The sequence below is a fragment of the Leuciscus leuciscus genome (genome assembly GCF_965113295.1).
Source record: "Leuciscus leuciscus genome assembly, chromosome: 1".
Classification (NCBI taxonomy): domain Eukaryota; kingdom Metazoa; phylum Chordata; class Actinopteri; order Cypriniformes; family Leuciscidae; genus Leuciscus; species Leuciscus leuciscus.
The window spans coordinates 58,255,006-58,277,444 of NC_138725.1; the positions used below are offsets into that span (position 1 = coordinate 58,255,006).

The 22,439-nt window shown below is 36.9% G+C and overlaps 1 protein-coding gene and 2 long non-coding RNA genes across 3 annotated transcripts in view; 1 reads left to right on the forward strand and 2 right to left on the reverse strand.

The window, feature by feature from the left end:
• LOC309509719 overlaps window positions 1-22,439 on the forward strand; it is a 358,786-nt gene that overhangs the window by 44,108 nt on the left and 292,239 nt on the right. The window lies entirely within an intron of this gene.
• On the reverse strand, window positions 557-14,476 carry slc4a1a (solute carrier family 4 member 1a (Diego blood group)). The gene is made up of 21 exons (XM_082183908.1): window positions 14,320-14,476; window positions 12,199-12,265; window positions 12,026-12,081; window positions 10,980-11,077; window positions 10,844-10,890; window positions 10,588-10,753; window positions 9,093-9,228; window positions 8,853-8,922; window positions 8,388-8,430; window positions 8,106-8,290; window positions 7,777-7,978; window positions 7,013-7,216; window positions 5,619-5,767; window positions 5,323-5,517; window positions 4,919-5,167; window positions 4,501-4,590; window positions 3,179-3,345; window positions 2,775-3,016; window positions 2,486-2,655; window positions 1,580-1,753; window positions 557-1,286 (listed from the first exon to the last, which is right to left on the reverse strand). The coding sequence occupies exons 2-21, from the start codon at window positions 12,223-12,225 to the stop codon at window positions 1,239-1,241; spliced, it is 2,718 nt and encodes a 905-aa protein (XP_082040034.1). The 5' UTR covers window positions 12,226-12,265; window positions 14,320-14,476; the 3' UTR covers window positions 557-1,238.
• Window positions 19,131-22,330, reverse strand: LOC309509618. The gene is made up of 4 exons (XR_014209940.1): window positions 22,166-22,330; window positions 21,312-21,409; window positions 20,793-20,869; window positions 19,131-19,205 (listed from the first exon to the last, which is right to left on the reverse strand). It is a non-coding gene; the product is annotated as an uncharacterized lncRNA (long non-coding RNA).

Sequence of the window (22,439 nt, forward strand, 5' to 3'; positions counted from 1 at the left end):
AGTATTACAGGCTTTCTTTTTCACACACACACACACAATTTTGAGTATTACAGGCTTTCTTTTTCACAGAGAGGAACTTTATCCTCAGATCAATGAGGCTCAGAATGAGACCTAAGATCAATCAGTTTGAAAAAAATAATTGTTCTAATTGAAAAAATAAAAAAAGTTGACAAAAAGATTGAATCTGATATTTTGTGATAATATAGCATAACGATCGATTTACAAGAAATGTTTAAAAGGCTGGTCATTTTTGACCAGGAACACAAAAGGTGTTAGGGTTTTTAACACAGCGTAAGGGTTTAAAGTCAAAATATGAAAACCTGCTAATATTCAGATTGTAAGCAGGTCCAGCTATAACATGTAAGCTATAGGTCAGAGGACTCTCAGAACAGGCTGGACACTTGGGAAGGTGGCTGGAGGCTGTTGCTTGCCAGGGTGGGCCAAGCTCATGATTGGGTGAGTCAGGCCCGCACAGACCTCCTGTGAAGCCGGGCCAACAGTAGATGTGGATGTGTTTGCAATTTAGTACAGGAGAGTAAGGCCTGCTTACAAACAATTATTGTGGATGTTTTAAAGAATTTTAATCATTAAACAAAGTCACACAGCATAACAGACCAAGCACACATAAAATCAACTATTCATTTATACTCAAAGGTATTCAATCTTTGCAATAGTAACCTATATAAGCTAACATTCTGTATTTGTAAGCCTATTATATTTACAGGTATGAAGTCCCTGAAATTCTCATAAGAAATATAAAGGCACATTTTGCATAGGTATCAGCTGTAAAAGTAGGATGGGATTTACGTTCGAGCTGGTGTGTGGTTGACATGCTTCACACTGGCATACAATCTTTTTTTGCATGAAACTCTGAATACATTAAATAAATAAACACCATGATATATAAATCCCAAAAAACTAAAAAGTCTTATCAGGCACACAAACACACAAAAGTAATAAAATGTAATGTGAAAAAGAATGTTCAATGAAAAAGTAAGAAAATATTGTGATAAACAAATATGGAATATATATGAACAGTTTATGAATTTTAGGTGTGCATTAATTGCATTCTAAAACTTTCATAAAAGAAACACTGAGATTTGTTCAGCTAAAATTTGAATGTACAACAGATACAAATATAAGCAAAAGGTTATCATGTAATGCACACAGTAAGATGAATTCATAGTGGCTTGGATTCAAGAATCAAGAAAGACGTCCAAAGAAGTTTTGGGGTTATTTTAGTCATCCTCATCATCAAATTTCACGTTTGCATCATCTGCATCCAGCTGTAAAAGGATGAAATATGCAGTCATAAATAAACAGTAGATAAAAATGAAATGGCTGTGATTAATGAAAGCATGTCAACATTCTTGGGATAAATCTTAAAATATTTCTGTTAATCTATTATTAATACAATTAAGAATATAATAATTATAAATCTCAGTACATTATATGTACAACATGATGGCATCATATCATTTAGGCTATACAGATAAGTGGCTTTGTTTTTCTATTAAGACATGGTGGGTGAAAAGTGCATTCATGTGCATTTCTTTAGCGCTATAAAAGAGAGACTTACACATTTCATTTCCATGACAGTGAAGACGTGACCGGTCATGAACATTCTTAGAGGGACCGTGAGGATCAGGACAAAGGGCAGGGCAAGTGAAAACGCACTAGATTTTACTGCCCACAGAGTCACCAAACACATCACTTGGATCAAAGTGTACAGGTGCATACGCATAGTCGGCACCTGTTGAGAAACAGAGAGAGCGAGAGAGAGAGAGAGAGAGAGAGAGAGATATCTGTAGTTAGATCGATTGTTGGAGCAATAGATGAGATTACTAGACATGGCCAAAAGTATGTGGACCCTCCCTTCTAATTATTGGGTTTGATGTTTAGATGTCCACGCACATACACTACCCTTCAAAAGTTTGGGGTTGGTAAGTGTTTTATTTAATGTTTTTGAAAGAAGTCTCTTCTACTCACCAAGACTGCATTTATTTGACCAAAAATACAGTGAAAACAGTAATATTGTGAATTAATTTTACAATTTAAAATAACTTAAAATATATATATATTTTAATATATTTTAAAATGTAATGTATCCCTGTGATGGCAAAGCTGAATTTTCATCATCATAACTCCAGTCTTCAATGTCACATGACCCTTCAGAAATCATTCGAATATGATGGTTTGCTGCTCAAGAAACATTTCCTATTATTATCGATGATGAAAACAGTTGTGCTGCTTAATATTTTTGTGACTTCTTTTTTTCAGGATTCTTTGAGGGATAGAAAGTTCAAAAGAACAGTATTTATTTAATATAGAACTAATTTGTAACATTATAAATGTCTTTACTGTCACTTTTGATCAATTTAATGCTGTCTTGTGGATTAAAAGCATTAATTTCTTTCAAAAATTCTTTTTTACAGCAGTGTGCTTTTGTCCATATAGTGTATATGTGTCCATAAATAAATCTTACACGGGTGACAAATGGAACAGGTGGATGATGCTTTTTTGGCATAATAAGCAAAAGCATACGGTCCCAAAGTTGGATGCCACTCAGGGAAGTGATACCCATATAGAGGAAGATCCCGAACAGAGCCGTCATAGGTATCATTTTCAGGATGGGCTCCATGAGAATCGAGACCCCTACGGGTGAGAAATTATTACTATTACGTGTATTGTTCAATAACATTTTATTAAGTATTATTATGCCAATTTCATATTTTTTTTGTGTCATTATTTCAGATTAAGGGCTTGGAACTCACCAACCATCACGGCCACCAAAATACCGCTGACTCTTTGTTCTATCACACGTTCAATCTGCGGTCTGGTGCCTTTGGTCATGACAGTCAGGGAATTGGCGTGGGTGACAGATCTCACTGTAGCAGCACTGAGCCAGGGGACACCAAAGATAGAGGCAACTCCTCCCAAGAACACCAAAATCAGGAGGTCCAGATGGAAACCAGAGCCTTTGACCATTTTTCTCTCAGGCTTACTCACAATCAGCCTGGATGGGAAGGAAAAGTAAGGTGGTAAAGGCAGTGCAGCAACACCAAGGATGACCAAAATCCTTGTATTAATCTTCACTTTGTTACATCTACTTGCTGTTTACTTTATGTGTCTTCACCCAGTATTCTATTCTGAATATCTTTATGAGTGAGGAACTCACGTGGTGATCTGGGACTCAAGGAAGATTAGGATGAAGACCAACAAGCCAGGGACAACACAGGCGAACATCAACCAGACAGGGAATGGCTTCTTCTCACCCAGTGGATTAATGAGCCAACCTCTAGCAGACGTGTTGGACACGGTCAGCCCCTTTGGCACCACCAGTTTCTAAAGCAGGAAGTAAATAGAAGTTAGAAAATGAGACATCATCTGTTATAATGGTCAAAATCCCAGAAAGTCTTGATTAAAACAAGTGATTTCATTTATGTTTGGGTCCAGATTGCAACATTTGATGGTATCTATGAAACATGTTTGTCTTCATTAGCTTATTCACTAGGGACTTTTACAGTTTTTCATAATCGCTTTGGCTCAAATAATAAAACAGGTTCAAATCTAGGGATGTGCAAAAGAGTAATTACAACTGTCAACAATTTGCACAATAACTAAAGTGCATGGCTTTATGATCAAAACTTGATTCCCAGTGAACTTGTCATATGCTTTACAACATTCTTTCATTGTGTGAGTCATCACATGCAAAATCATTCATTAACTTATCAAAATCTGTCAGACATACGTTTATTCCATAAATATCTATGACACGGAATGTTTGTGATGTCTACTAAATTTGCCATTGCTAATGACCTGCCATAGTAATGATATAGGAATCACAGTAGGAATAAGCCAATCAAGTTTGGAAGCATAGAACAAATCACCACCATTTTGATCTACGTGCACGTGGAAGATGGATCTTGTAGTGTTACATACTGTGAGGATATATAGTATATAGATTTTATTACTGTACTTGCCATTTTGGGGACAATTTCAGTTCTCTATTTATGACTTAAATACAGTAAAAGAAATGTAAAAAAATGGACATGCAAATATGAATTTTCTGTTTCAACACATTGCTACAAAAATAAAGCTAGTGCATACATACAAATGTTCAAATTATTTTTCTCCGTACAAAAACATTGACTTCATTAAACCTTTACCTACTGTTGAAATCTGTATCTAAAGCAGACTGTGTCAAAAATAAAAATTGTACAAAAATGAAATTTGTATATTATAACAAACATTTCAAGGGTTACTGCCATGGTGAAAAACCATCAAAACATTTTGAGCAGAATGGCTCACATGATGACACTTCTCATTTTGATGGCATTGGCCAATTTACTGAAACCATTACTAGGCTTAGAAGCATGAATTAAATGTTATAGGTGAGTAACTACATTTTTCGACAATTGCACTTACAGTTCAGAGAATGTAAAAACTGTAATTGCAAAACACGTCTCTGAACAATGCAACAGGAAGTGTTTGGCTAACCTGTGTGTAGGCATCGCTGATGCTGATATCCACAGCGATCATAAAGAAGATGGCGATGGGGACACCAAAATCTCCAATCATTCGTCGGATCTGGTGGTGTACAGTGTTTTATTAGTAACATGAACTGAAATATAAGCTTTTTGTTTAAAATTTTGTTCCAACCTTCCTCTGCAACACTTATACTACAGGTAATACATTATAATGAAATAAAATATGGAGTATTAAATCAATTTAAAGGCTTTTTATTTGGTTTTATTACAATCTGTAATCTGTCAAAAAATCAATCTGCTAAAATGCCTCTTGAATTTTTTCCCCCTAGACACACTATTACTGATTAAAACATCATTACTTTGAACCTGTTTTCGGCTAAGCAATATCAGAGTAAAAAAAAAAAAAAAAGTAAACTGGGCATACTCACGGGGCCAGGAAGGAAGGTGCTAGTTTTAAACCCACGGAGATACATTGCAATGAAGAAACATCCAAACATAAGGCACATGGACAGCAGGGCGGTGTTGGGATATGCTCTCTCTTCTATCTTATGATGTTCGGTAATATTGCCATCAGGATGCTTTGTGACGTTGATAACCAATTTGACTGGGTGGAAGGGGTCTTCCCAGCTTTCATTCAAGTGTTCGTAGTTCAAAACTAAAGGGTGCGCTTTGAAAATCTGAGGAGCAAGAAAACAAAGAATAGTCAAGTCACATTTATTTATATAGCGCTTTTTACAATAATTTCTTATAGAGAAAAAATAAGAAGTTTAAGAAATTATATTATGTGACCTAATCAAACGAAGTATGTGTGCATTTGAAAGCCTGTACATACCCTGATAAGCTTGGAAAAGGTCTCGTAGATGAAAATGAGAGAGATCAAGATGGAGAAGATCTCCTGGGTGAAGCGCGAGATGAAACGAACAAGGAAGCTCCCCTCCACTGCCATCATCACCACCACAATGATGATCAACCACATGCCCACCCAGACACGGCCCACAATGTACTCAAAGCCATTAGACTTGCAGAACTGAATGGGAAAGATGAAAGTGTTTAGATGGATGAGAAAAGTCATACAGGTTGTAATAATCTACCTAGTTAAATACCAATTCTCTCTGATAAAAGCATCACCTGAAAGAAGGCCTCCTCAAACACCATCAATGGACCGGTAAACCCAATGATGAGAACTGGTTGAGCCGCAAACAGACAAAAGATGACACCCTGCACGCAGGTTGCAACCATCATCTCAGAGACCCCCATCATATGCTCCGTCTTATCCGCTAAAATAGAGAAATGGAGAGATGTTAGTTCAACGGATACTCCACCCAACAATTAAAATTCTCTTATCATGTAGTCACCCTCATACAGTCCCAGATGTATATGATTTCTTCCTTCAGATAAGTGCAAATGAATTAAAAAAAATAAAAATAATCCATCTCTGTGGGTCCATATATGTGACCCTTGATCACAAAACCAGTCACTAGTTGCACGGGTATTGTGGCAATAGACAACAATACATTGTCAAAATGATCGATTTTTCTTTTATGCCAAAAATCATTAGGATATTAAGTAAAGATCATGTTCCATGAAGATATTTTGTACATTGCCTACCACAAATATATAAAACATTTATATTTGTGAGTGAAAAAGCACAATCGTGAACATAAATGGACAACTTTAAAGGCGATTTTGATTCTCGGACAAATATTGTCCTATCCTAACAAACCATGCATCAATTAAAAGCTTATTTATTCAGCTTGCAGATGATGTATACATCTAAATAAAAAAAAATGACCCATGTGACTGATTTTGCAGTCCAGGGTCACAAATTGCAAGTGTACAGAACTTCCAAAGTTGACTCTTCAAAAACCATACAGCGTGAACACAACAGTAATCCACATGACCACAGCTGATGAATCAGTTTCTTCTGAAGCAAAATGATAGGTGTGTGTAAGACAAACTACACACCAAGCAAATCAATTAACTATTAACAATCGCTTCTGGCCAACTGTCATACGCAAGATCATGCTTTTAAGTAAATGTCAGCACATTGTAAAGCATGACATAAGTGCGTCTAAACATGTTGACGTACCAATTCACGACACTCTCATGAATCCACATGTGACAGCTGGCCGGAGGCATGGTTTATAAAAGTTTAAAATATATAGTAGTACTTTTCTTACACAGATATTATTTTGCTTCAGAAGACAGTGATTCAACAACTGTGGTTGAATGGGTTACCACCGTGTTCAAGAGATGGATTATTTTTTATAAAAACCTTTGTTTGTGTTCATCTGAAGGAAGAAAGCCATATACATCTGGGACTGGGACGGCATGACAGTGAGAAAACGGTAAGGAATTAGATTTTTGGAGTGGAGTATCCCTTTAATGATTTCATCCTGTCTAGGTGGGCAATTCTTGGCCAGGCTAAGATGAAATGTGGACCAGGACCAGCTGCTAAATGACACTGATTCAGATCTTTCTCAGTGGTGTGATTAGTCAGGGCTTGCAGTGAATGTACTTACCAAGAAGTCCTCCGAAGGTGATGGCAGGAGAAAGGGCGGCGAAGTAGATGAAGATGACAGAAGACAGCACCTGAGGGTCCAGTGCATCTTTGAAGTCACTAAGGTAATACTTGTAGCGGCGTTTTAAGTCTTTGACCATTCCGCCAAACGGATAGCCGGTACGGGCCAGTGGATCCTCCCTTGGTTTCTCAGGTCCAGTTGGGGCTAAACAAAAATAAACACAATTCATTGGATGTAATTCCAGATTTAGGTCTAGGATGGTCTACTCTAGATAATGAAAGAGAAGGACCGTTCCTTGTAGACATTATTTATTCATCTAAACTGTAAGCATGTCTGAAATTTTGTAATTAAACCCTTAAGATGTGTACAGAAAAAACATAGAAATGTGACGTATAAAGCATGAATATGATTAAATCTTACTAATGAAACTAGGCATTGCTATGTTAAATATTTTGCAGGGATGCAGGAACAGCATCCTAGAACTAAAATTGTTATAATTAATAAAATTTTGCTCTTGAGAAAGATGACCAAATCCAGTGAATCTCCATATGGAATCTACAATCTGTAAATTGTGTTAAATGGAGCTGAAAGTACAATACTCATTTTGGTAGCTCAAAGCATCAAAAAATTATTTGATAAACATCAGATTATTCACATTATTTAATAAACAAACACACAAGGGGAGCAAAGGATGTGTAGAGATTTAAATGTCAAATTAAATGAACAAAGCTGTATCAACAGCTTATCATTCTATGAAGACTGACCTTTGCCCCCAACCATGAGTCTGGTGTCATTTGGGCGGACCCTATCACGCAGCATCTTCTTCTGGAAGTTGATGATTGGCTTCAGCATGCTCTCATCCTGGATTTCTGTGGGGGGGATCATAATGCTGCAGTCCATGAAGTCTGCCATGGCATTGGTCAGATCCCTCTCATTTGTGGCCAAGTAAGCCTCCAGAGTGAACACCTGTTTGCAGGTACAGAACGAAGATGAGACATTATATATATATATATATATATATATATATATATATATATATATATATATATATATTCAATAACATTTCAGCGCAAAATCCAAAATTCCTCCTTACCCAATCGGCCATTAGTGATGCCATGGCCCGGCCACACTCATGGTAGTCCATGCCGCTGTGACTGGGTCCCATCAGAAAGAAGACAAAACGAACTGGAACTGGAGCTTCCAGAACCCCTTCCATCACCACTGAATCCCGCAGACGTGCAAACGCTATCACTGGTTTCTGGAGGTTCTCCACCACACCTTGAGAGAGAAGGAGTGAAGAAACATGAGCATGCAATGTGCTGGAAAATAAAGAACAATCATTTCAATACAGAATAAAAAATGAATGCACACTCACCTGATAAAACCACAGAGGCCTCCACACGATCAACCATGTCTCGCTGAGGATGAACCGAACAGTGCAAAAGTCAGTATTTGAAACTAGCAGAGCAACATACTAATGTAGAATAAAGGCAAAATGATTTTTTGACAAGATTTTAAATGAAGTCCTTCACAATGGGTCTGGAAAACTGTACTGGAATGTTCCCTTTTTTATTTTTTTGAGGCTATGTAGAGTTTTTAATTGTTTGGATGCTAAAAAACAGACAGAATCTGACTGAGTGTTTAAAGTCTAAAACTGAAAAGACAAAAGGATTTTAACAAGCAGGATATCCTGGTCTTGTCTCCATCCTAGCTTAAAAATCAGAGGGAAATCATAGGTTGATCCATATGGATGGATGGATGGATGGATGGATGGACGGACATACATAGATAGATAGATAGATCGATCGATCGATCGATCGATAGATAGATAGATAGATACCTGTTTGCTGACTGAGAATGTTTGCAGCTCTATGTCTGCTGAACCAGGGGTTGAAGTAGGCTCTAATTGACTGTAAAGCAGAAACAATATGAGTCATAAAGTTTATATCTATAAACAGTCATATAGAGCTGTGACTCATATACCAATTAATATGGATCTCTGAAATAATAATAACAAAAAAAATATAACTTTCCTCCACATACACAAACACAAAGCTGCAGAGATAATGAGGAGCCTTACGTGCGTTTGCGTTGCAGTATGGCCACAAGAGCGTCACGGTCCGTGGGCCGGATCTCTTTTTTGAGCAGAAGCTGTTCCACCATCTTCTGACCAATGCTTGATAAGCTGCTGTCATCAACATCAAGCAGCACCGCCCCTGGTTACAGTCATTGTAAACATAAAAACAACAACATAGAACCAGCATGAATATTCATCTGTCACCATAGACCAATTCCGGGGTCCACTAGGGGTCTCATGCAAACTTCTAATGCCTGCTACAGACAGTGCGATTTCAGCAATCCAATAAGATCATTACAAATGTGATCACACTGTACAACATGGATCTAATAAACTTGGGTACGACATGTATGTAGACTGTACGATGATGACACCTATTGAATCATAGTTAGTATAGAAGAATAAAATGTCATCAGCATGCGCTGGTGGTAAACAAATATGAATCGCACTTTGGCAATTGTGGTTTTTATATGTGTGCTGAAAAAAAGAGAAAGAAGTGAAAGAGAATATGGACACGGTCATGGCTAGGGAAAAGAGGCCAACTTGGCATTGCAATTTTGCAAATGGTTTTAGCTCAATGTCATGTTGATCAATACGCCATTTCATGTTACATTTTTAATGGCTAGTCAGTGGACGTAGGCTGTGGCAGCAAACACAATGTGAGGTGATCATGCTAAATTTCTGAAACTGTCAGAAAATGATCGCAGCCTATCTTTGGCCGCAAGACCGTGACAACGGCCGTCTTTGACCCTTTCTCACTGTATGATACATAAACCCAACTGTGAGCCCTTTTTTTACTTTTATACTATTATTATACATTTTTTTATATATATTTTATTCTTAGAATTTGTATTACTATGTTTCTTGTTGTATTTGTATTTGTATATGTGCACTGGAAGCTTCAGTACCAAGAACAGTCATCAATAATTCAATGACAAACTTCTGAAATTCTAAAATTAAATCATTTAAATGTTAATAAGAGTTATTTTAGTTACTTATTTTAATCTATGGATGTACATTTGTTTAAAAACAAAATGTGTGTGTGTGTGTGTGTGTGTGGTGGTGGTGGTGGTGGGGGTGTGTGTGTGTGGGGGGGGGGTCCTTCAAATATTGTTGGGGACTTATTGTGATATGTCTGCTTTATAATCTGAAACAGCATTCATTATTTTCATCATGTGACAAGTGTGATGTCAGCATAAAAACTTTGAAAGAGAGCTTTGATTTGCTTGGTGTGTTTTTCATGATTTAGTCACTGAATTAGCATGCTCTAGTTGAGATATGGGCCTTTGTTAGAAGTATATTCATTATGCATTCCCTGCAGAGTTGAGCTCCAGTCCTAATTAATCACACCTGATCCAGCTAATAAAGATCTTCAGGATTACTAGAAACTTCCAGGGAGCTGGATGGAGCTAAACTCTGCAGGACACTGGCCCTCCAGGAACTGAGTTTGAGACCACTGGTCTAAAGGTTAAAGGAAACATGTCACTTGGTGTCTCACCTGTGCTCATGACCTTGCGGATTTGAATGAGGCTTTTAAAGGTGAGATAGGAAATATGGGCCTGGCTCCACTGTCCCGTGGCAGGGCTTAAGTTCTCCTCATAACCCACCCAGCGTCCCATTTCCTGCCACAGCTCCCCACGAAGCTCATTCAGCTCAACGTATGCCTGAGGTGGGCGAACAGAGTGTTTCATTAAGTGTTTTAAAAAGAAGTAAAGTATATGCAAGTAAGTAATTAATCGGTTTGTGTGTTTCACCTCTGCATCTCCTCTCTTGATGGCATTGGTGTTGGTATTTCGAGCGGCTGAAAAGGGAGATGGAAAAAATGAGTATCAAACCAGGAAGATTTAAGGTTTGTGTTTTTATATATATGCATGTGTAAGGCAAACACACCCTCTAAGTCTCTAGAGAAGGTGAAGGTCTGATGCTGCAGCTCTTCCTGCTGCCTCATCTGCTCTAAGTCATAACTGCCTTTGTGTCCCCCGGGTGTCCTATAGAGGGCGACAGAGAGCACATACTACAACACACACCAGGGCAAAGACCCACTGTCACAGCTCCACACACTCACCAGATCTTATGCACCATAGGCCAAGCTGAGCTCCATCGTCTTATAAAGCGACTCAAGCCATCCCTGATACAAGAAACATAAACCTCACTCTGTCTAGCCCTCACACTGCCCCGCTCGGCCACAAGGGCGCGACATTTTACATCTTTACTCTCTGTAGTCCTAATGTGTAGTGTTTTTTGTTTTTTTTTACAGGGCATTTATCACTACCCAAGAAATTCAATATGAAAGCCTATCAAATAATCATTTTTAATAATAATCCGAGATTTAAATGATTAGTACGTTTTAAGAAGATTTTTTTTTCAGATGTCTGATTAGCTTCTCTCAAAAATAAACTACTATATAAATACAATAACTGACAATTAAATAAAATGTGGATACTATTTTGTTAAAACATATCTGTAGCATATCACCCCAAAATGAAAATAAAGATTTTTCCAGTTTTTTAAGGAATAATTAGATGTTTTGCATTGCACGATTGCTTTGATGACAGTTATTAACTCTCAATATGGTAATGTAGAAAACCTTATTCTCATTTTTGAAAACTGATTTTTTTATTTATTTAAATTGCAAAGTATTTATACATCATGTTGTAATTCCTCTAAAATATGCTAATTTAAATATAAAAAAATGATATTCTAATAAAAAACAATAATCAACATTTCTGTATGCCCTATGGGCATGACAGTTTGGGGTTGTTAATCACCATAAAAATGCATTTTAATTTGTGTAAACTATTTCTTCAAATTTTTCCCCCTGATTTTAAGATGTAACCTGACCAGGACAGGATTAAGTGATGCAAATACAGTGAAGCAGACACAACTATATTTGCATTTCTCTCAATGTGTGTTATGTGTGTCCATATGATACTCACAAAGTTAATGGAGATTGTAGAGGTGACTCACTGTCCTCATAGGACATGTCATTGTCCTATAGAGAGAGAGAGAGAGATAGATACACAATGTTTTACTACACTTTATGGCATGTATAAATGTAAAATATCATTGTACATCAACCACTTAATGTGCTATGAGATGCTTTCCTCACCCCTTCAAACGATATGGCTTCCATCATCGAGACTGTCTTCTTTCTGTCAGAAAGTCTCACACATAACCTTCATTCACACAGAGAAACAAAATAACACAGTAAGACTGTAAGACCTGCACACCTGCTACAGGCAGTGGTTATCGTTCATTCATGTATTCCCCTTTATTAAAGTGTTATCATTTCAACACACTGTTCTTGAGAACTAGAATGAGTTTTACCTGTAAACTCATGCCTCATACTCACTTGACTTAATACGATTTGCCTAAAATATTTACAGTATATTTGTAATAGCACATATAAATATAAATTATGCATGAAATTATATAGTTTTAATGTTCTGTATGTCTTTGACTTGTTCTTTTAAAAGCAAACACTGAGTATCAGATCACAACTCCGTTTTCAAGTCTTTCAGAGGCTCAAAAACGGAGGCTCATCCCTAACTAGCACAAGGGCGTGTAAAAGCCACAAACAGACAATCATCTGAAGACTGAACTTCTATCGTGTGATAAGGACTGTTCTGTTCCTCATGGACAGAGGCAGATAGGGCGCAGCAGAGGGGTTTGGCGAAGCCCTCTCAACTACTTCAACAGATAGTAAACACAAATGTATTCCCCATTTTAAAATAAAAATGGATTTATCAACGTTTTCTAGAACCTCCTGGGATTTGTGCTAAACATTGTGAGTGAGGATGAACCTAGTGGAGGGAGAAGAGAATATGAAGACCTCCGATGCAAAAGCCTCTAAAAGCCACCTCTATCAAAAATGAGATAATAATATTGAGTGAATGCTCTCCGCACAAACTATACGCTCATCAAAAACTTTCACTTCAAACTCACTAAATCCCAGCCTCAGCCCATTCAGAAATGCCGGTACTTGGGAAGAAACCAACATAAGAGCCTGATAAAATTTTTAACTTTAAACAGAAACTTTACACAGACTTAGAGGCTTTTGCATCTGAAGTCTTCATATGTTTCCTTAAAGGGATACTCCACCGAAAAATGAAAATTCTGTCATCATATACTCACCCTCATGTTGTTTCAAACCTGTATGAATTTCTTTCTTCTGCTGAACAGAAAGGAAGATATCTAGAAGAATGTCAGTAACCACACCAGACAGTTTTAGATACCATTGACTTCCATAGTATATTTTTTTCCTACTATGGAAGTCAATGGTATCTAAAACTGTCTGGTGTGGTTACTGACATTCTTCTAGATATATTCCTTTCTGTTCAGCAGAAGAAAGAAATTCATACAGGTTTGAAACAACATGAGGGTGAGTATATGATGACAGAATTTTCATTTTTCGGTGGAGTATCCCTTTAAATAGTTTAATAGAATTGTTTTCAGCTAATTATATACCAATGTTACCCTCAGTAGGTTAATTACCAAGACATACACAACAAATACAATCATAAACATAATTAAACACTTTCCATTAAACAAAATACACAAGAATGCATTTTTTAATGCTTATTTTCAGTAAGATGAACATTTCATCATCTTTAGATTTGCAAGCAAATTTGTACAAGTGTAAAGTTTTAGCAACTCTTTTAAATATACAGCCTGGAATTGCTGAAAAAATTATATGATCAATAAGTTATGACAACATATGTTTTTACATTGTTTTAACTCATTAAAATAAGTTAAGAAATTTTCAAACTGAAGTTCTACAAAATTCAGCTCATTTGTTTAAGTCAGTTTAATGTAATTTCAGTTTAAATGACTTCAGCATCCAAGTTGCTTGTACTTAAAAAAAGTACATGTGATTTATTTTTTATTTTTTATTTTTAAAGTGTACACGAGTTATACATTCACAGTCTGCAGCTATAAGAAACCGAGTATGAAAGCTCATTTTCAGGCTCAGTCTTTTGAGAGAGTTAGAAAACAGCTCTATGATTATTAGAGACAATATGATAAAAAAAGTTTCATAGTTCTTCCAGCAAAACTTGCAAAATGACTGATAATTTACTGCTGCAAGTAACAATGAGATCTGTCCTGCTCTTAAAATGACCTTTAGCAGGTGTCCCCCTGTCTGCAAGTGACCACTGTCTCATTCTAGCCCACTAAGACCTTCTCAAAAACACTTAATCTGACTGTTTAACAGAGCACAACACACCCTTACCTGAGTCCAGGTGGTCCTGGCGGGTCTGTGCTGGGTGTCCGCGTCTACACTTTGAGCGCCCAACTCAAGACTGACCTCTGACCGATTCAAAAGGCATGGGTGGGGATGGAGGGGTAATGGAAAAAGAGAGAAAGACGTAAAGTCACGTAGTGCGGGGCAACCCGAAAAGCGACTGCATGCGCAGAGCACCCAGGGGTGGGAAGGAGTGATAAGACCCCCATAATCAGAGAAATAGCCTTATCGATGGGGCCACCTTACAGCAGGAATACCCCAACCCTAATACCACTCCCAAAAACAGTGAGAGAGAGAACATAAGAGAGAGAAAGAGTTTGAGGCCTATAGTTTAACAAGCATGGTACAGACTCAGATAGGCTACCTGTCCAAAGTTAATTCTGCATCCTCATTTGACTGATTCAAAAATGCATGGGCTTGCTCATGTGAATTGTACACTTTATTGCTAGCTGCCAAGGTAAGAAGTTATATGCAAAAAAACAACAACATAAATATAAAATATAAATAACCCAATGCTCAAGCCCCTCCCAGTAACAGTTAACCTGGATGATGGCCAACTTCTGACACACTTAGAGAGAGAGAGAGAGAGAGAGAGAGAGAGAGAGAGAGAGAGAGAGAGAGAGAGAGAGAGAGAGAGAGAGAGAGAGAGAGAGAGAGAGAGAGAGAGAGAGAGAGAGAGAGAGAGAAGGTCTATGTGCAGTGTTAATGTGGAGCTCATCACTAGCAAGGCACATTAATCATTAAAAAAGCATCTTGCCTTCTGACGTCAAGCTGTGTCGAGGTTAGGGATTCCCTTCACATCAGATAATGGAGGACACCCCTCCAAAGGTGTCTGGGGGGTGGGGGGCGCTTGAAGAGGTTTCCCCCTCCACGGCCCTCACATCAGTTTCATGTCACCTCTTTTTCCACTGAGTCACGGAAACACTGCTGTCTCTTGAGCCAATGAGAGCTTGTTTAAGTACTGGAAATAAGTAAAACAAAGCAATCATTTGGGGTGTGTCATTTGCTGATTAACTTTTCTTCTAGAATGATGATTCTGTGAAAAGGACCCCATTACTTACTGGGTACTTTGTGGTCTTACTACTGATGTAATTAGCAGGACTGTAAGCCTTGTCCCATCATCTGATCGATTCAGCTGTGCTTAGGGTGATGTGCAAAATACATTTTCAAATAAAACAATTTTAATACATTTTTGTTTGGTTTTTCATGGGAATATCACCCAATTTGTTGATGCGATGCCATTCATCACATTACATGTGAATGGATTATTTAGGTGACCCCCCCCCCCCCCCATTTATATAATTACTGTATTATAGGCCTATTTATAATATAATATATAATATACTTATATTTATATACATATACAGTGTATATACATTTTATACACTAATATATATATATATATATATATATACACACGTATGTATACAGTAGTAAACATTTGAAGTGGATCAAAACCTTTCATCAAAGTTATACATGAATTTTGAACAATACACATTATGTGGGGGCATCAAATGTTTTTGGTTTAAACAGACTTCCATTACAATTACATGGCCCTCATCAACCTTAATATCTCAGTTCTGTTATAAGAATAAATAAAAAAATCACAGTGATTTTACAAATTTTTCCCGTTTGGAATAAAGTACAAAAATATAGATTTTCGATTAAATTTCCTAAGTAATGTGTGAATTTACTCATGTATATTTAAATGACATTAATTTGAAATCTATGAAAGGATTGAAATAATGTTTAGGATTGTGGGGAAAACTCTGAATTGGGGGAACGGCCCACTATGTTTACGGCATTTACAGCCCTGGAACACTGGGCCTGAGGTGAACACAGCTGGGAAAATGATTTCTTGAAAGTATAACCCAACTGATATGCTAAAAAAAAAGAGAAATGAGATTGACTCAACATCCACACACCCAAGACCCTTTACCACTGCACTCACATTTACATGAGCTTTCAGACACAAACATTCAATTTATATACAATACGAACAACTACAATTAATTTCCAATATTTAAAGACAAAACAATAACTAATGTGACTGACCGTGACACAACATTACCTGACACATGGAGATGGCGGTAGCCCAGTGGTCAAGGGTCTTGGGCTGCCATTAGAGAGTTTGAGGTTTCAATCCCAAGTGACATAGACTGAGAAAACAGAGCACTTCTGACATCTTCTTTGATCATTCCCACTGTGGCCTCGAGCAAGACAGGTCGATCCAATACACAGATCCCGCTCCTGGAAAGAGCCACCTTCTTGCAGAGTTTAACTCTGACCCTAATTAAACACATCTCAACCAGCTAATTAAGGTCTTCAAGATTGCTAGAAACTTCCAGGCAGGTTGGAGCAGAACTCTGCAGAAAGGTGGCTCTTCATGAGCAGGATTGGACAGGTCTGTCCCTGCAATTATTATGAATCCTTAAAAGTCCATGGGGAGGAATACACACCTTTATGACAGGTGCTTTCATGCACCTTTTCAGTGGGGACATCAGGTAACGATTACAGTCCACTGACAACACATACTGTAAATGATGTAAGCATTCATGTGGCTATAGAGACCTTTCAGGAGTACGTGAGTAATTAATGCTCAGGCCTGCAGTTATGAGACCTATTAAGGGATGGAATAAAAGCATCTCCAGAGAAGAGCATCACATGACCTGTGAACAACAGTAACTGAAGCCAAGCGCCCTGTTGGTTGATTACTGAGCCAGTCTGGAGAGACTCTTCATGGAGCGTATGTGTGTGTGTGTGTGTGAATGCTAAAAGCAGGTTTTTGTGACTTGTAGTTTAGACACTAAAACAAATGCTGACGCTTTCTATTCGCCAGTTACTGAACAAAGCTGTTTAGTAGGATTGTAAATATTTGCTCTATAATGATTCAGTTCGTTTAAAATTTGCATTGAAATGCACGATTTGATTAGATTCGTCTTTTTTAAATATATTTTGGTTCAATTCATAGTTATTTTCACAAATATACTGACAACACAAATGTAACTAAACCAACAATTTTTTTACCATATAGTAAAATCTTGCCAAAAATCAAAACTGTTTTACATCAACAGGCTCAACATTTGCCTTTTGAATGAGAAATGTATGCATAACATACTGGACATTATTAAAGTATTTCATTAATTGAATTCTCATTGTCAGAGGTATTAGTTTACACTGCTATTCGGTATTCGGAAGAGCATCTCTGCTCTTCACAATAACACCAATTTGCCTAAGACTAAAGTGTTTGTATGATACTATTCCCCAGCGTTCATGCCATACTGCACATATTATATTGAACAGCACATGTGTGTATGTGTAGGTGTGTCTCTTCTGCAGTCTCTGGTGTTTTATGATAAAGATTGACTGTTCTGTGATAACCACACACACACAAACTGGCTCACCGGCTGCTTTAAGGGCGTTGACAGAATTTTCATTTTGAAAATTACAGTGCAGTGTTGTAAACTCCCCTCTCTGAATTTTCCTCACATTATCTTTGCCTTAATAAGCATGTAAGCACCATTACATTTGACACTTAATGAATGTTGGTGTCAGGGCCTTATGTGTGTTTTTTCTTACAAAAGCTGAGATGTGTTATATTGACTCTGACCTTAATCACCTTAAGTTTAATCACCATTTTTTTGTTTTGTTTAATTCACAATATTCATAGTACACTACTACACAACTGAATCTTGTGAGATGCTTCACTGCAAATGCTTGCAAACAAAAAAATAAAAATAAAATAAATAATAATAATATTATATATATATATATTCGTAAGTATAAGAAATCTTCATTATAAATAACTCCATTTAAACAGTTTCGCCTCCTTTTTGTTAATGCATGAACAGAAATATGATAGCAAATATACTGAACAGCAATGAAAAACGCCCTCTACTGCTGGTGAAAGTGTTTACAACCTGAAGGATTTCAATAAAATAATTTACTGCTGCCCCAATTCAAATGCAACATGATTATATAACGTTTATGAAATTTACTAGCCTAAAGCAAAGTGGTTTAACAAGAGTTATATTTTAGATATATCCAATGTGACAAACCAAAAACAATCTACCAATATTTTCAGAAACTATTTATTTATTTATACATTACATGGAGCACAGAAATAATTGTATAAATCTCAAATTATGAGCCAATTACCTTTGAGCTACACTGTAAAAACTATTTTTTTGATTCTCATAAACTAAACTTAATTGACTCTTTATCCAATGATAAAAAAAGTTTTTTTATTTCTTTATTTTTTAAATAAGTGAAGCAAAAAAGCCTATGCAATAAAGAAACAATATATGAGTTTTCCAGTGTTCATTCATCAGTTTCAGTGGGACATTTCCCCCCCAAATAATCAAGCAATCTTACTAACTGGCCTCTACCCCATTTTTTGTCTATTTCATTATAGTTCATTCTAATAACATTATCTTTGATATTCTACTCCAATGTAAGTAATCTTTTTATTCATGAGATATCATGCATGTCTAGTCTTATTCTTATACCTACAACATTATTCTGGCTGTCAAAAAAAAAAAAAAAAAAAAATTGGTAACTCTTCTCTTCATTACTCAACTTCGGTTTATAGTTTTCTGGACTGAAGCCTCATACCATAACTTTTGAACTTTAAGCTACAGCAATCATTTACGTCCAAAAAAACTAGAGCCATAAAGGAGACAATGAAGTGAAGATTCAAAACGAATAAACCATTTTCTACAATGGACCAATAAGATGCTCATGTGGACCGGACAGAGGATGGGAGCTCATCTCTGCTGAGACGGTAATGAGCATTAGAGGATGATGCACTCTTTACGGTTTCTGGAGATCCTCTCAGGCTTGCCATCCTTAGCCTTAACAATGGCCTCCATAATCTGCAGGAATTGGACAAAGGAAAATTAGGAGGATAAAATAAATAAAAAAACACAACACTTAAATATGTAGACTAACTTAAATGTCTTAAAATCTTTTGATTTATATTTATGATTTAGGTTATTTGTAAAACAAATCTAAAATTGTGCTGAACTACACATTTCTGGACAAAATTGTATTTAAATGGATCATTTGGAGAGGATAGTGCAGGAAAAGCAGTCACCAATGTTCACCATCAGCCTCATGGAGTTAGCTGAGTGAATGGCCATGCGTGCGCAGAGCTGCAATCTATTAATTTTTCTTTCACATTGTTGGTGACTATACTTTCTCATGATTCAGTTTGTGTTATTTCATAAAGTTGTCTTAAAGAAACAAACTTACATTATAAAAATGTAAAAGGATGATCCTACGTTTTTAAGTCTTTAGTACATACTCATTACTTTAAATGTGCAGATGATACAGCCATTCTTGCTCTGCTTAAGGACTCTTTTTTGGACTATCAACGTTCTATAGCACATTTTAGTATGTGGTGTGAGGATAACTTTCTGCACCTCAATATTTCAAAGACTAAGGAACTGGTCTTTAGCTCCCCAAAAAACACAGATTCATGCTTCTAGCATTACCATTAACGGAGAGATAGTTGAAAGGGTGGAGTATTTCAATTATCTCTGCATTACTTTGGATCAAAATCTCAACTCTAGGGGATTACAAGTGCTGTCAACCAAGACTGACCGCTATTCGTAAACTTAGAAACTTGTCTGTTCAGCCTCGTCATCTTCTTTTGTATCGCAGTATTATTGAGCAAGTCCTTATTTATGGTGCCATTTGTTTTTTTCATATGCTAACAGTTACCAACAAGTACACCAAAATTATTGGTATCCCTACCCCTAATTTATCAGATATTGTCTCTACATTCACGTTACGAAAGGCACAAAAAATCTTAAACGACCCAGACCACCCACTCTATATATATTTGATCCCCCTGCCTTCTGGCCGTAGGTATAGGTTACCGATGTAAATACATAGGAAATCAGCCATTGATACATCACTTATGCTCTCTTTGTATTTTGTTTTTGTTTTTTGTGATGTCAGTGATTCTTTTTTATTCTATTATGATATGTCGATAATTTAACATGTGTTATATGTACGCATCTACGGTAGAAACAAATTTACTCTCGAGGACTAATAAAAGCAAACTTGAAAATTATTGGCTTCAAAAGGTAATCATCATACATTTTTTTTTTAAATGGGCTCAGGTGCAGGACAACAAAATAACATTAAATTACCAAAGAATGATAATGTACGCACACTGAAATAGCAGCCCCCAAAAAATTTACTCATCATATATCATTTAACTCAATAGCACACATCAAGTCAAAGGATTCAACGTGTCAAAGGAAACATCTTGGAACGCTGAATATTGGAAGGACCTGATCCCAGAAGGTACTCTTTAGTTGGGTCTCAATCATAAAAATTAGAAAAAAAAAAAAAAAAAAGCCAAGGCACTTGCACTAAAAGATTTTTTTCCTACATTTTTCAAACTATTACACACATTACAAACAAAGAAAGTAATATTTGCTGATGCTTACATCCTCATCATAAGGGAAACCACCCATTTCTAACTTTGAGAAGACCAGATGTTCATTGATCTCGATCTCAAAACTTCCTACAGTGAAAAGGAAAGAGAGCGTATGTTAATATACTGGCCACAGAAAGGTGACACTGTTACTGTCAATGGGGAATTTAAGTTTTAAAGAAGAATATTTAGAAGAATATGGGTAACCAAAAACAGTTGATGGACCCCATTGACTTCCATATGGGGGGAAAATTACTATGGAAGTCAGTGGGGTCCGATCCTCTGTTTTGTTACGCATATTCTTTCAAATATATTATTTTGTGCTAAGCAGAAGAAAGAAATTCATGCAGGTTTGGAATAACTTGAGGGTGAGAAAATGATGACAGAATTTTCATTTTTGGGTGAACTATCCCCTTTAAGTAAGCTAAACGTATTTAGCTTAAAAGAGAATTGGAGTTGAAAACAAGTTTGTAAAACACACGGACTAGTGGAAATTATGAGTAGGATATCATAAGGACACAGTGTACTCGACCTCTCCTGCCCACGAAGCCAGACACCTCCGCATCAGGAAACTTCGTTATGATGGCTCGCTTCAGCTCCAGGAAGCGAGGCGCGTAGCCTCATCCACCGCTGGTGGGGTAGAGAACAGTTATTAGTATTCTTTATTTAGTTCAAAATATGCGCAGTCATTTTTGACAGTGTAACCGGTTCCAGTTACCACACACGATCACTTAAACCGGTTTTTCCAGACCAGCGGTGTCAATCAACGTTCATCCCTGCCTCCCTTTAACCGGTCCACAAAACGTATGAACGACTCTTTAACGGTCCGAGTGGTTCTTGAGTGAACAACTCAATGACTCATTGTCCATGATGTAAATTCATTTTAAGCATTGTAAAATACAAAAAACAAAAAACAAACAACAACAAAATGATATATATATATATAAACAATTTATATTTAGGTTTTAACCGTTTTCATGAATCATGGCTGCGACAAATTGAACTAGAACACAAGAACAATAAACACGATCATTAATTAGGACTTTATTTGAACATTTTGAAGCGTCTATAATAAACCACGCCGGGGATGTCATGGACCACGCGATGTGGTAAACAATCGCTGGATCGGCTTTTTTGAACCGATTCTTTAACGAACGGTTCAAAAGAACCGATTCGCGGTAAATATTCGTACTTCTCAGACGCGTTCGGAGTACGCCACATTTGCTTCAAAGTGCGTGATTGATAACCAAGTACGTAGTACGCAGCTAAGTAGATTTTTGAGACAGGGCCATAACTTGGCAAACAAAACACATACCAATGTATTCGCATTTAAAATCATATTTAGTACTTTAAAGACATGTAAATCCAGAGTGTAAATGAGCTTACCAGTATTCGACTTTTATCTTCAGCACCATGATTCTTGTCTTTAGATTCTGCCCTGTGGAGGGTAGTGACGGCTACCTGGTTGTTCGAGGAGACCAAAAACAACACTGCACACTTCCCCAATCCCCTCTGGACACAGCTGCGTCAGGACGGTCGGCCACACCCTGCTCACCTTCACCTGTTTGACACGCCTACAGTTTCCGAACTGCTCATCACCTTTCAAAACGTGAACTGGTGCATTCCTTATTATATATTTATTTGAGTACACTAAAACACT

What these genes read in the sequence shown, in the direction of transcription:
- slc4a1a (XM_082183908.1), bottom strand. Translation starts at nt 12,225, where the DNA reads ATGATGGAAGCCATATCGTTTGAAGGG. An exon ending in GGCCTCTGTGGTTTTATCAG is followed by an intron (nt 8,291 to 8,387) that starts GTGAGTGTGCAT and finishes TTCTCTCTCAAG; the next exon opens with GTGTGGTGGAGAACCTCCAG. An exon ending in CTTGAGTCCCAGATCACCAC is followed by an intron (nt 3,017 to 3,178) that starts GTGAGTTCCTCA and finishes CTTCCCATCCAG; the next exon opens with GCTGATTGTGAGTAAGCCTG.